The sequence below is a fragment of the Musca domestica genome, unplaced genomic scaffold (assembly GCF_030504385.1).
Source record: "Musca domestica strain aabys unplaced genomic scaffold, Musca_domestica.polishedcontigs.V.1.1 25, whole genome shotgun sequence".
Lineage (NCBI taxonomy): Eukaryota > Metazoa > Arthropoda > Insecta > Diptera > Muscidae > Musca > Musca domestica.
Window position 1 is genome coordinate 10,446,669 of NW_026712277.1, and position 11,885 is coordinate 10,458,553.

Below are 11,885 nucleotides of genomic sequence, written 5' to 3' on the forward strand. Positions count from 1 at the left end.
GGTAACGAGCGATGTTAGGAGACCCTCCGTGTATATACGGAGAAAGGAAATTTTGCTTGCAAAAATAAAAAGTTATATATAAAAAATAAATGTACTAACAATAGAAGAGAAGTGTTAATTGAAGCACAAACTAATAAAGCAACAAATTGAAAGAGCGAATAAAGGCAAATATTTATCGGGAAATTGTTTTCGTGGCCGCGGATGAAAAAAGTTGCAAAAACGCAGAGGAAGGCTTAATTTTCTTTTCTTGTACGTATATATTTCCGAAAAGAAGAAAAATGTATGTATGTTATACAGCTGTAAGTGTGTAAGTCGAATCGTGGACGACAACAGAATGTTGAAAAATTGTGCAAATGTTTATAAGGATACGGAAAAGTAGTGTTTCAAGTGTCGTAAGTTTGTGAAATATTTTGATATTGTTCCTGGATTGTTGCTGGTGGTGTCTCTGGCTGTGGCTGGACGTGAGTTTTGGTGCGCGATTGTTTTCTTCCTTTTTCTGTTTGCTGAATTTCGTTGCCTGCTGTTGTGGTGGGCAAGGAAGAAGGTGGCTGGCTGGCTGGCTGCTAGTACCTCTTTTTCGTGTTTATTACTTTGTGAATTCATCATAATGGCGTATTTGGCGTATTTCCTTCTTGCGCGCTCTCTCTCGCTTTAGCTTACTCCTGCGTGAACTTTCGCTCTTGATGACTGTGTGGATGCTGTTTGTCGGAGCAGAGATTCCATAGTTCTCAACCACCACCGCCGCTGCTAGCAACACACCGTCACCGTTCATCTATTATTTTTGTTCGTTTCGTACATCTATTTTTGGTTCGAAAGAATTTCGGGAAGTTAAAAAGATGTACGACGATAATGATGCTGATACGGGTGAGATGTTACACGGAACACAGAGAGGAAAAGGAAATGCTTGAGATCCAGAAGTTTGTGTAAAAGTGTGTACAAATCAAGTTAAGTTTGAGGACAGTGGTGAAGGGGGAGGTTTGTCATGGAAACAAATGTATGTGAATTCGTATATCCTGTTGACAATTTTGGCATTTCAATGCATTGAATTAAAACATAGATTAAGAGTAGGTAATAAACAGGCAATTTTCTTAGGTTCTGTTGAAATCGGAGTGGTTGGGTTTGATTTTATCTTTGGCTTTATATTCTCGTCTTGCAATATGTCCTTCCTTTGCCCTATGTTACTGTCCTAATACTGTTTTTTCCTTTTTATTTTCCACTTCATTTTCACAACAATGTGACGTATTACTGTAACACATTCCTCTTTGTCTTCGCCTCCCTTCGTTGTCCACGGTGTTTCAAGTATCTAATTTGTCTAAAAATATTTCCCTTGAGGCTGCATGATTCAAAGTTACTTAAAAACGATATCTACCTAGGTCAGGGATGGAAAATCAAAAATTCCAAAAGGTACTAAAATGGTACTTTTTTAAATAAAATTGTACTTTTTTATAATTTTTTTTTTTAGAGTTACAAAAAAACTTTTTATTCATTAAACATAACAAATTCATTCACCTATGTATTTAGGTACATATGTATATAGCTTCCAGGAACATAAAATGTGAGATCATTTTTTCTTATATAACATTCTGAAGTTTGTAAAGTTATTTTTATGATTAATTTCTTAAGGAAATTGTCAGGAATTTTGTAATCAAAACAGCAAGACTTATTCGATTTAAGAAGATCTTTCGACCTTATGAGATTAGAAAGTCTTTCTAGCTGTAGACGATTTCTTTCTTTAGTCTTAGTGGCATTTTGAATTGAAAATATTCGTTCAAAATTCGCTGAAGAATGGAGAATTGATAATATACCAAAGGCAATTCTTGATATATTTGGGCACATTAATTCCCCCAATTCGTTTTTAATAACACTAACATTAAGCCAAAAATCACTAATATTACCATCTTTACATTTTTTAAGTTCAGTTTAATCAGATAAAGCTCTAAATTGGGAGTTAATGTTTTCAAAATTTTGTTCTTCCTTGGGAAAGAATTTCATTAAAATTTGCATTTCAAGTTTAGTATTATTAATTAATTTTAAAACATAAGACAAAAATAAGTAGAACATTTTCATTATGGGACTAGTTAGTTCATCGCTAATGAATTCCAACTCTATGACAAACGCATCCAGTTACAAAAAGATATGGAACTGACAATTTTAATATTGCTTGCACACCTTTGTATTTCAACATCATCACTGAGCAATTATCAGCCGTAAACCCGATCATTTTCTCCAGTGGTATGTTGCATCCGTTTAAAACTTCAATTATTTTGTCAGTAATGCCTTTGCCGGTTGCCTCCACAATATGTTCTAGTGATAGGAATCTATCTTGACACTTTCCATCAAAAGTTCTTACAATAATCGCCAAATGCTTGGACACAGTACAGTCAGTGCTGTCGTTGATAACAATTGAGTAATAATTTGCATTGCAAAATTTGCTTATAGCTTTAGTATTTTCTGGTCACTGATATCCATACATTTGCAATGATAACCGAAGTTAGTGCCAATGGTGTCGTAAGAATGTGTATGAAATATTGAAAATTAGTAATCGTCGATTTACACTAATTGCATTATAATGGAGACAACTTAAGTGAAATGGTACTGAATATCCCGCGGTAGTACTTAGGTACTTTTTGTAGTGAAATGGTACTGAAAAAAGTACCATTGTACTGAATTTTCCATCCCTGACCTAGGTACTTAATTCCTGGTATTTTTTGTTGGAGACAATTGTGTTAATACCTATTAACGAATTTCACTGCATGTTTGTTTCCTTCGTGTTTCCTTTTTGCTAAGAATAGATATCGATTAACAAGCTTCACTGGCCTTTCTTGCTCCATCATCTCGATTCGATTTTTAATTAGTTTTGTTGTGTATAATTATAATTAATGCACAGTAAGCAATAATGTCAATATACTCTTGTGTTCCGTTTCCTGAAGGCTAGTCTGTGTTGCCATCCACTCTTATGGTATCTATCTATCTATCGGCTGCCGTCAATTCATAATCGAAAGGTGCACCAGTCACTATTATTGGTTATTAATAACCCAACATGTGTATAACAATATTCATGGCACTGTGTCTGGCTGACTGGCTGGCTGGGTCTCATATTGAAAGGTGAAAATCTAACTAACCACATAATTAAACACTAGTACATATTGCTTGTACATGGACATAGTCCTTTATTTCCCTTTATATATCATGCCAGTTTCATAGAACATAATGCTTTGATAGAACGTCAGATGTTGTTTGAACTGCAGTATAAAGGCATTCGTATGTAGGTAGTTGGTATGTAAATTGAAATGAAGTCCATTTGCTTGCTATAACCACCTATCAAATATTAAGAAATCTTTCGGATACTTCTTGGTTATTTCAGCACCATCTGCTATGTAAGCGCAATGTCCGACATTGGGTATTTGAATAAAAAAAAAACTAAAAAAGCCTCACTACTCAGGTTTATGTTTTTGTTTATTTTCCAATGTCAACCTGTGTGGATGTGTATTTATTTTATTTTTGCGTGATATTTAGTTGTTTGTTGTTGTGGTTCAATGTAAAACCGCTTCTAAGATTTTGTTTGGCAGCTTTAACTAAAATTAGCCATATTCGGTTAGTGTTTTGTGACTTTTCTTGTTTTTTTTTTTATTTTACTTGAATTGTTTTTATTTTATTTATTTGTTGTGTATTTTTTCTGACAGTTGGCTGTCATACTGAACCATCGAAAATATGTGAAAAACGTACATCTGTTGCTGTAGCCCAAGAAAATAGAAGACACAACAAAGTTGAAACCGAACGTATTGTCTAAGTATATGACGTCAAGAGAAAAAGGAAAATATTTTCACTTATTTGTAACAGTTGTCTTACGTTTTACTCATTTTTTCAATTTTCACAAAAAGCTGCAGCGAAAAATACCTTTGTCTCTTAGCATAACTTTTTGCACGCCTCCTTAATGCATTAAAATGCCGCCAAAGTGAGAATTTTCTTGCCTTTGTAAGCAGTCGTTTTATAAATAGACCAAAAAATGCAATAAAAACATCGAAAAACAACAAAATAATGGAAATGAATACATTGACATTTGAAAGTAAAATTTATGTAATGCCAACAGGGTGCTGCAAAGTGGATGTGTCAACTGGCAAGATTTGTCCAATCGATGGGAATAGTACACTGTGAAAGAGAATTGTTAAGGTATTATTGTATTGTCTCAGAAAAGCCATCTAATGGAACTTCCGACTTTATATTAGAGGTATAAAGCTTTGGAGGTGTACCCAATATTCCAAACTTGTTGCATTTATTACCAGCAATTTTGATGTAAACAGACTCATTCCGAGTTGTGTTTTTCAAATGTGGTCCTAGCTTGTATACAAAGCGTTATTTCGAGTAGCACACAAAACATACCAACCCACCCTGTATTCAAATGTGTTTTCGATTGTCTTGTTCTTCGTTTTCATTTTTTTGATTTTCTTGTTGTTTTCTTCCATTATTTTTATTGTTAATCTATTTACAGATACGAAGAAAACAGCAAACATTTTTTCTCAGTTTGCAAAAAAGCAAAGGAATAGCAAACACAATCTAAATCTAAATAGATGCAAACATAAACAAGCCAGCCATACGCAACGCAATACATACCACCACCATTCTGTTGGACAAAGAGGGCAAGAGCCAACAAGCACGATTTACTGTGTAAACACACCGAGTATAAAAGTTAAATATTTTTTGGGGATAAACTGAAAATCAAAATAAGCAAATATAGCCGAGCCGCACGCAAACACTTACCGATGCACAGATACATACAGACGTTGCAGGAGGCATCATCAGAAGAGTGAAAACAAGGAGAATAACATTTCGTCTTTCATAACAAGCATGATGAATTGATGGAATCAATCAAATTTCGATAGTATGGTGCATTTAAGGAATCCAATTGTCAGCACCACCAACAACAATAAATACAACATTAATACGGCTAATATAATAATAGCAATAACGACAATTGCAACTTTTATTGGTAGACGCTGAGAGCAACCCGTACAAGCACGGAGTAACAATTGTTTTTAAAAATAACCCAGTCAACCCAGGGAGAAAAAACAAGAAAAGCCGCAATTTAAAAAACGTGTTGGTGTTTTAAGATATTTACAAATTTTGCGAGCTCTCTCCCCAGTAGTGCATCATCTGTTTAATTGTTAAATAATTGCCGACCCAAACACACACACATACTCCCCTCACTGGCTGCTGCGACATATATCAGCGACGTCTGCAGCAGTTCGAAAGCCAAAAACAAACGGAGAATCAATCGTGGTTGCTAACAGAAAGCAGCACCACGGCGAGCAAATATTTTTTCAAAACTGTTATTTTTTAAATTGGAAAAATTACAAATTTCAAAATGAAGCGCCGTAATGCCGATTGCGGCAAACTACGAAGACCTATAAAACGTAACAAAATTACGGAAAGCATGTACGGCAGGTAGGTGTTAAAGTACAAAGTTGCATAAAACTTTCAATTAATTTCGTTTTTACTTTTTTCTCGGCAGCACCACTGTTCTGTACATGAAATTTTTGGTACTATGGGCAATTGTGATAACAGCAGATTTTATGTTTATGTTCCGCTTTGAATTTCTATGGCCATTTTGGTTACTGCTGCGTTCAGTACACGACTCTTTTAAATATAAGGGACTGGTGAGTTGTTTTAACCCTTGCGAAAATATGTAATTCAATTTCTCATTGTCTACTTTTAGGCATTTTCGGTTTTATTTGTATGCATAGCAATAACATCCGATTTGGTATGTTTATTCTTTATACCAGTTAATTGGTTATTATTTGCAGCCAGTACATATGTATGGGTGCAATATGTGTGGCATACAGGTGAGAATGGAAATTACAATTTGAAGTGAAACATATAATTCTGCTTCCGATTTTCATCTAGATAAAGGCATTTGTTTGCCAACCATAATATTGTGGATGTTATTCGTATATTTAGAGGCTGGCATACGATGGAAAGACAGCAGACATATGCCTCACTTAGATTTATGTAGACCATTTGCAGCTCACTGGTAAGTTAGCGTGTTAGCGATAAGTATTTAGAGAATAAACTAAACTTCGATTTGTTTCATTACAGCATTGGTTATCCTGTGGTTACTTTAGGCTTTGGCTTTAAAAGCTATGTTGGCTATCGCATGCGGCAGCGGAAACAGCGTGAGGTAGCTAAGGAAAACGAGTTCTATATGCAATTATTGCAACAAGCACTGCCCCAGGAGGAGTCCACACAACCGGCAGATGAATCACAAACTGTGGTAGCCGCCAACTCAAACAGTTCTACAAGTGCTGTTGCTGCCATCTCCTCGGCGAGTCATGGTGCACAAAATAGCAGTCATCATCATCATCATCAGAGCAATGCGTCAGCAACGGGAGCATCACTTTCTGCTGCACATACTCAAATTTCCAATTCAATAGCTACAGCGAATGGATCTGTGGCATCGTTAGCACAAACTCACCACCACCACCACGAGCAGCAGCAGCAACAACTGTCGCATCATAACAATCACAATGGTAACTGTTTAACAGCAAATGGTTCCGCTTCAATGGCTTCATCTGCTGCTTGTCAAGTAACGGGTGTAGCCAGCTCCAATTTCTCCTCATCCTCAAATTCTTCCTCTTCTAATAATACAACATCTTCTACATCTACGTCTTCAGCCTCATATTTATCTACTATGCTAACAACGGCCTCATCATCATCAACGTCTAATGATGATAAAAGCTATGTACAAATTGGTGGCGGTAGTGGTGGTAAATTTAATCTATATATGCTTTTATTAAAAACTTGGGTATTTTTCGGATCTTACCTAGGCAGTAGACACCTTAATATTATATAACACTGTCTGTGGACCGATATAGAAACATATCAATACATATTGATATCAGTTTATCGGCCATATTCAGTTTTGTATTTATTTTCAAATTGGGCTTTATGTTGGCAAATTGAAAATTAAGTGTTTGTAAATAGTTTACTTCTAAAATTAAAAATTTTACCCATGTTCTTGGCTTAAAAAATCAAGTCTTTAGTGTGTATGCATGGCTTTTTTAGTTCTTCTACAAAATAATGCATTTAAACAAATTCAATCTTTCAGCAACTTCCAATGGTCATATAGGCGGTGGCAAAAATAACCGACGTAGTATGGACAAGGAAAACCGACACAAAAATAATTCAGCGAGTAATCAAACGAATTCAGGTGGCGATAATAATGAAGCATACACAACAACAAGTAGTAAGCACAATAAAAACAACAATTATCACCAGCTGAATCAGAATAATGAAAGCAATAATCATCATCACAACAATAACAATGTCAAAGAAAAAGCCGATTGGGACAACAACAATTACCATCAACAGCAGCAACAACAGACGACAACAACAACAGTCAAGGAGAAGGATAAACATGGTAAGACCTCTGAATTAAATTTCGAAACAGCGAGAAAGGAATTTATATATTGGCGTTTCTTTAGAATTGCCATCAGGAAAATCGAACAAGAAGTCGGCGAATGCCTCGTCACAGCAACAACCATCAGTATTGAATGTAAATGGTAATGTCACAACACATGCCGATAATGAAGAGGTAGTCACAGTCGAGGCTGTGGAGAAAACAAAAGGTATAACTGGTAATCATTGATTTCACGTCGAAGCACTCGTTAATTAGTTATTTATGTTACAGGTCGGCGAAACCGCTCCAAAAAGGAAAACACTTCCAAGGACAATCACTACCATAACAATAACAACAACCATCATATTCACAACACAAAAGATTCCAGCAAGGAGAATCAGCAGCAACAACTACATCAGAACTCATCGTCAGCTTCTAAAGATACTCACAATCACCACCATCATCACAATTCGGACGCCTCCTCTGTTTCATCGTCATCATCATCCACATCATCTTCGTCGTCTTCGGCGAAATCAAGTGGCGGCAATTCCGCCACTTCGACCATATCTCATCTAGCTTCTAAAGTTGTTTCCAAAATCTGTGAGTCGTGTTTGAAACTCGAGGCCGACGTTAAAAAGTATCGTTCCGAGATAAGCCACATGAAACAGATCGAAAACGAGCTGCGGCAAAAACTGGAAACAAACATGACAACCAAATCCTGTTTGCAGGCCAAACAGAAGGAATGTGACGAGCTGGAGAAACGTCTGCACGATTTGACCAATGGCCGGCACAGTGACATGCTGCAGTTGCAATCACTCGAACGTCGTCTCAACGAGGAGAGGAGACAGAAGCAGTCATTGGAAGCACAACTGAATAACGAGAAGAAGGCACGCAAACAAGCTGAAGAAAAGGCGGCTCGTCCGGAATGCAGTGCTCAATGTAAACAGAGAAAGCAGCAAATGGACGAAGAAATAAAGCAACTTAGACGAGAGCTTAAGTTGGCCGAAGAAGGAAAACAACTGGCCGAACAGCACGGACGTAAATGGGAGCAAGAAGTAAGTAGTGCCATTCAGTTATACTTTCTTAAAATGGCAACCATGACCCTATTTGTTTGTTCCTACCTTATCCGCAGTTACGCAGATTCGAAGCTGAGATTCGCAATCGTGATTCCCTGCAGCCCGGTGCAGATGTTCTAATGAATGTATTGGCCGCAATGCAGGACAAAAATTGCACATTGGAGAAAAATCTATCCGCAGAGACGAGGGTTAAGCTGGACTTATTCTCAGCTCTGGGAGATGCCAAGCGACAGCTGGAGATTTCCGAAGGTACGCTGTCTTTGTTAAACTTAACGAAACGTAACTAAAATATCTGAAATTATATATTTGTAGGCTTGAGACGCTCTAAAGAGAAGGAAGTACATGACCTCAATGCAAAAATCGCACAGCTTTTGGCAGTAATGCCCACGGATTCGCTATGCTTGCCATCCTGCAGTTCAACTGGGGCTAGTTCCATGTTGCGTATGAACGATACACCTCCTCTACAAACTGGCCCTGGCCCAGCGTCTCCCATGTTAACCAGTCTAAGTGCCGCCCAAGCCCAGCAACAACTAGCAGGCCGTGTTGTACCCACATCAGCATCTGATTATGTACAACAATCTCTGAATTCAGACTATGGGGTTACAAGTCAGCAACAGCATCAACAACAGCAACAACAACAGCAGCAGCAACAGCAACAAAATCAGTGTCCCTGTGTTGTGCCCGTGTCCGTGGCCACTTCGGTGTTAGTTTCTCAAGTTTCTAATGGCGTTACAAATACCAATGGCTCCAACCTGGACCCCAATGCTACAGTATACACACCCAAATGTCCCAACAATGCAGCTGGGGTGGTTGTCGTCGGAGGTTCTGGAGATGCCTGATGTATACTTAACAATGTGAATCATTTGTCGAATACCAGACGTCATGTTTGAGATTATTTTTCTAATTTTATTTAAAAAACGTAAATCAGAATCTATTTTCTCTTTTACATGGCATACTCTTTTTCACCACGTCTAATTGAGGCAGCAGTAACCACACATACAAAACTCAAACCCTAATATTTATTGTTGTGTACTACTTGACTACTTGACCAGATAATTTGGGATGATGGCACTTCCATCAGGAAAAGAGCATGCCAATGCAAATAAAGATTACAATTATTAAAACTTAAGAACAACAACAACAAAAACATGATTACAACAAAAGTATCTCTTATTGAATGAAAAAAACACAAAACAGAAAAACAAAAGAAACCACAAATTTGAAAAATGAAATAAAACTGCATTAAAAAATGAAACAACCATCGGCTATTTTATTTCTCAAGAATGGCAGTGTAACTGACCTATGGCATTGAAAACCGCAGTCTGTCGGCAGAATATGGTGGTTTTCATCATTAACCATATCGGATGTGTGTACTCCAAAAGGGAGAATACTTGTTTACGACAAAACAAACACCAACCATTGGTTATTTGTATAAAAGATTACAATTTTTATTTTCTATAATTGTTCACTACAATTCTTTATTGTATTTGATTTGTTCGTTTTATATGGGAATACTATACCGACTATGATTATTGGTACACATACACGTAAACAGGTAAACTCATAATTAAATAAATATATATATATAATACGTCCTATTTGCATGACATCATGCGGTGTATAAAATGATTTGTGTTATATAAAAAATGCTTTGGTATGTATTAGAATTATGTGCGGAGATAAGAGCTAGGAAAGGGATTTCCAATAAGAAATGAACTACATTAGCTAGTTGACGATTTGTGCTGAGATTCTTATTAGTAAGCGACATGTAAAAAGTACAAAATACGTTTGTGTCGGGTAAATACGTTGGGCTAGAAATATTCACCAGCAGCTTTAAAGACTCGGGGACAATGTGTTCTGGCCAAAACACTATAGGCACAGTTTGAATCTGTTTTTATTTGTCGCTTTGTTGAGTGTTTATTCCAAACATGGGCTACATACGAATTTTTGAGGCGGGTCATTGTCTCCTCCAGTAAATTCGATTCGAAAAAGTTGCTCCATTCCGGCCACGGAATGGCATAGAAAGCCTCTATAGGGAATACCCTAAATCCCATGCAACGTTTGGTGTTGTCCTGCATCACTTCAATGTTGCTTGTCTGACAAATGCGTTTCATCACACGAGTGATTACCCCGGGACCATTATTGCCCCAGTTGGAACCGTCGAAGTTATGCTGCAAGTCCAGCAGACATTCCTCGGCAATTTCATGGCCAAACCCGTCATGAGCAAAATTCATTACACCCGCCGCCAAATGAGTATTGGATTCGGCTCCCGTGTAGTTGGGCGGCACATCTTCCATCGAACGCAGCATAACAACATCCATGTCCAGATAAGTTCCACCCCAGCGCCACAAAGTCAGATATCGACATATATCCGAAATGTGAGACAAGACATAGCTTTATAGAAAATACATGTTTAGAACATTGTCCAAAATTGAAATATTGCTGTTACTTACTACGACTTGAATAGAGCACCATCTTTTAATAGATCGTAGACGGGGGTTCCAGCGGCATATGTCCACAGATTGAGATTTCTTAGGTAAACATTTTTGTACGACAGAATGGCATCTATGATGGGATCACTGGAATTTGAGTTCTTAAAGCGAGGACTAGCAAACAGTACGAACACTTTGCTCGATGGGTTGTGAATAGCTGCGGATTCGATTGCACAGGCCTGCCTGGGATTGAGTTTTACAACATTTAAATGAACACCTTCTCCGTAAACATCAGACCGCTGCATTGAGGACAGGTGTGGACATGTCGTTTCATGAAAAAATATACTTCTACCTGGATCAGGCTGCACTCTTGAGAACAGAACATCTTCAAGTTTGCTTGAGTTATTCTCAAACGGCGAGTCCATAAAACATGGAGTCAAATCCGTCCTTTTATATAAATTAAATAAGACTCCGATCAAGCACAGAACCACCAGCATCAGGAACATAATTCGCAAATGGAAATTCACCAGAGTAAATTGGCCCAAAAGCTTTTGTAACCTGAAGAAATTCATGGTGTGTAGTTCGCTGGAGAGGAGTATCAAGGGGTATCGTTGGTTACAGAGTGATGCGGTAATCTTTCCGAGCCAAATAGTTTGTGAAAATAGGGGATGAAACAATACGAAAAATTGTTTGGAAACATTTGTCCACAAACTAAAGATGCATAATTCAATTGTTAAACTTTGTTATCTCCGCTGACTTTTTTCCTTTCCTTTATCTCTATCTGTTGTAGTTATCACAGACCACCGATTATTTGATTCATCCGATTAATTAATAAAAAAATAAACAAAGTGTAGAGCAAATAGATTACGAATGAATTTGTTCAATTGAGAGATTCACTTAATAGAACGACTGAACTAGGTCTGTTGAAATGGTACCTTTTAGTTCATTAAAAGAGCGAACTAATGAAAATAATCGTTCCTTTCG

At 37.2% G+C, this 11,885-nt stretch overlaps 2 protein-coding genes across 7 annotated transcripts; one reads left to right on the top strand and one right to left on the bottom strand.

Annotated features, from left to right (window-relative positions):
• Positions 1-9,727, top strand: LOC101897859 (macoilin). Of its 6 annotated transcripts, XM_020037357.2 has the most exons (12): positions 1-249; positions 4,490-5,442; positions 5,510-5,654; positions 5,714-5,840; positions 5,902-6,028; positions 6,094-6,524; positions 6,669-6,761; positions 7,103-7,414; positions 7,479-7,622; positions 7,685-8,448; positions 8,526-8,718; positions 8,782-9,727. In XM_020037357.2, exons 2-12 carry the CDS (start codon positions 5,363-5,365, stop codon positions 9,306-9,308), a joined length of 2,943 nt encoding a protein of 980 aa, XP_019892916.2. In that variant the 5' UTR covers positions 1-249; positions 4,490-5,362; the 3' UTR covers positions 9,309-9,727. The 6 variants fall into 6 exon arrangements, with proteins under 6 accessions (XP_019892916.2, XP_019892915.2, XP_011293232.3 ...); XM_020037356.2 differs by having other exon boundaries at positions 1-280; positions 6,094-6,761; XM_011294930.3 differs by having other exon boundaries at positions 6,094-6,761.
• A 187-nt stretch (positions 9,728-9,914) lies between these two features.
• On the bottom strand, positions 9,915-11,799 carry LOC101898147 (lactosylceramide 4-alpha-galactosyltransferase). Its single transcript, XM_005185205.4, has 2 exons — positions 10,923-11,799; positions 9,915-10,863 (listed from the first exon to the last, which is right to left on the bottom strand). The coding sequence occupies exons 1-2, from the start codon at positions 11,471-11,473 to the stop codon at positions 10,281-10,283; spliced, it is 1,134 nt and encodes a 377-aa protein (XP_005185262.1). The 5' UTR covers positions 11,474-11,799; the 3' UTR covers positions 9,915-10,280.
• Positions 11,800-11,885: the final 86 nt, after the last annotated feature.

What these genes read in the sequence shown, in the direction of transcription:
- LOC101897859 (XM_020037356.2), top strand. Translation starts at nt 5,363, where the DNA reads ATGAAGCGCCGTAATGCCGATTGCGGCAAACTACGAAGACCTATAAAA. An exon ending in ACGGAAAGCATGTACGGCAG is followed by an intron (nt 5,443 to 5,509) that starts GTAGGTGTTAAA and finishes TTTTCTCGGCAG; the next exon opens with CACCACTGTTCTGTACATGA. An exon ending in AGACCATTTGCAGCTCACTG is followed by an intron (nt 6,029 to 6,093) that starts GTAAGTTAGCGT and finishes GTTTCATTACAG; the next exon opens with CATTGGTTATCCTGTGGTTA.
- LOC101898147 (XM_005185205.4), bottom strand. Translation starts at nt 11,473, where the DNA reads ATGAATTTCTTCAGGTTACAAAAGCTTTTGGGCCAATTTACTCTGGTG. An exon ending in GGTGCTCTATTCAAGTCGTA is followed by an intron (nt 10,864 to 10,922) that starts GTAAGTAACAGC and finishes TTTTCTATAAAG; the next exon opens with CTATGTCTTGTCTCACATTT.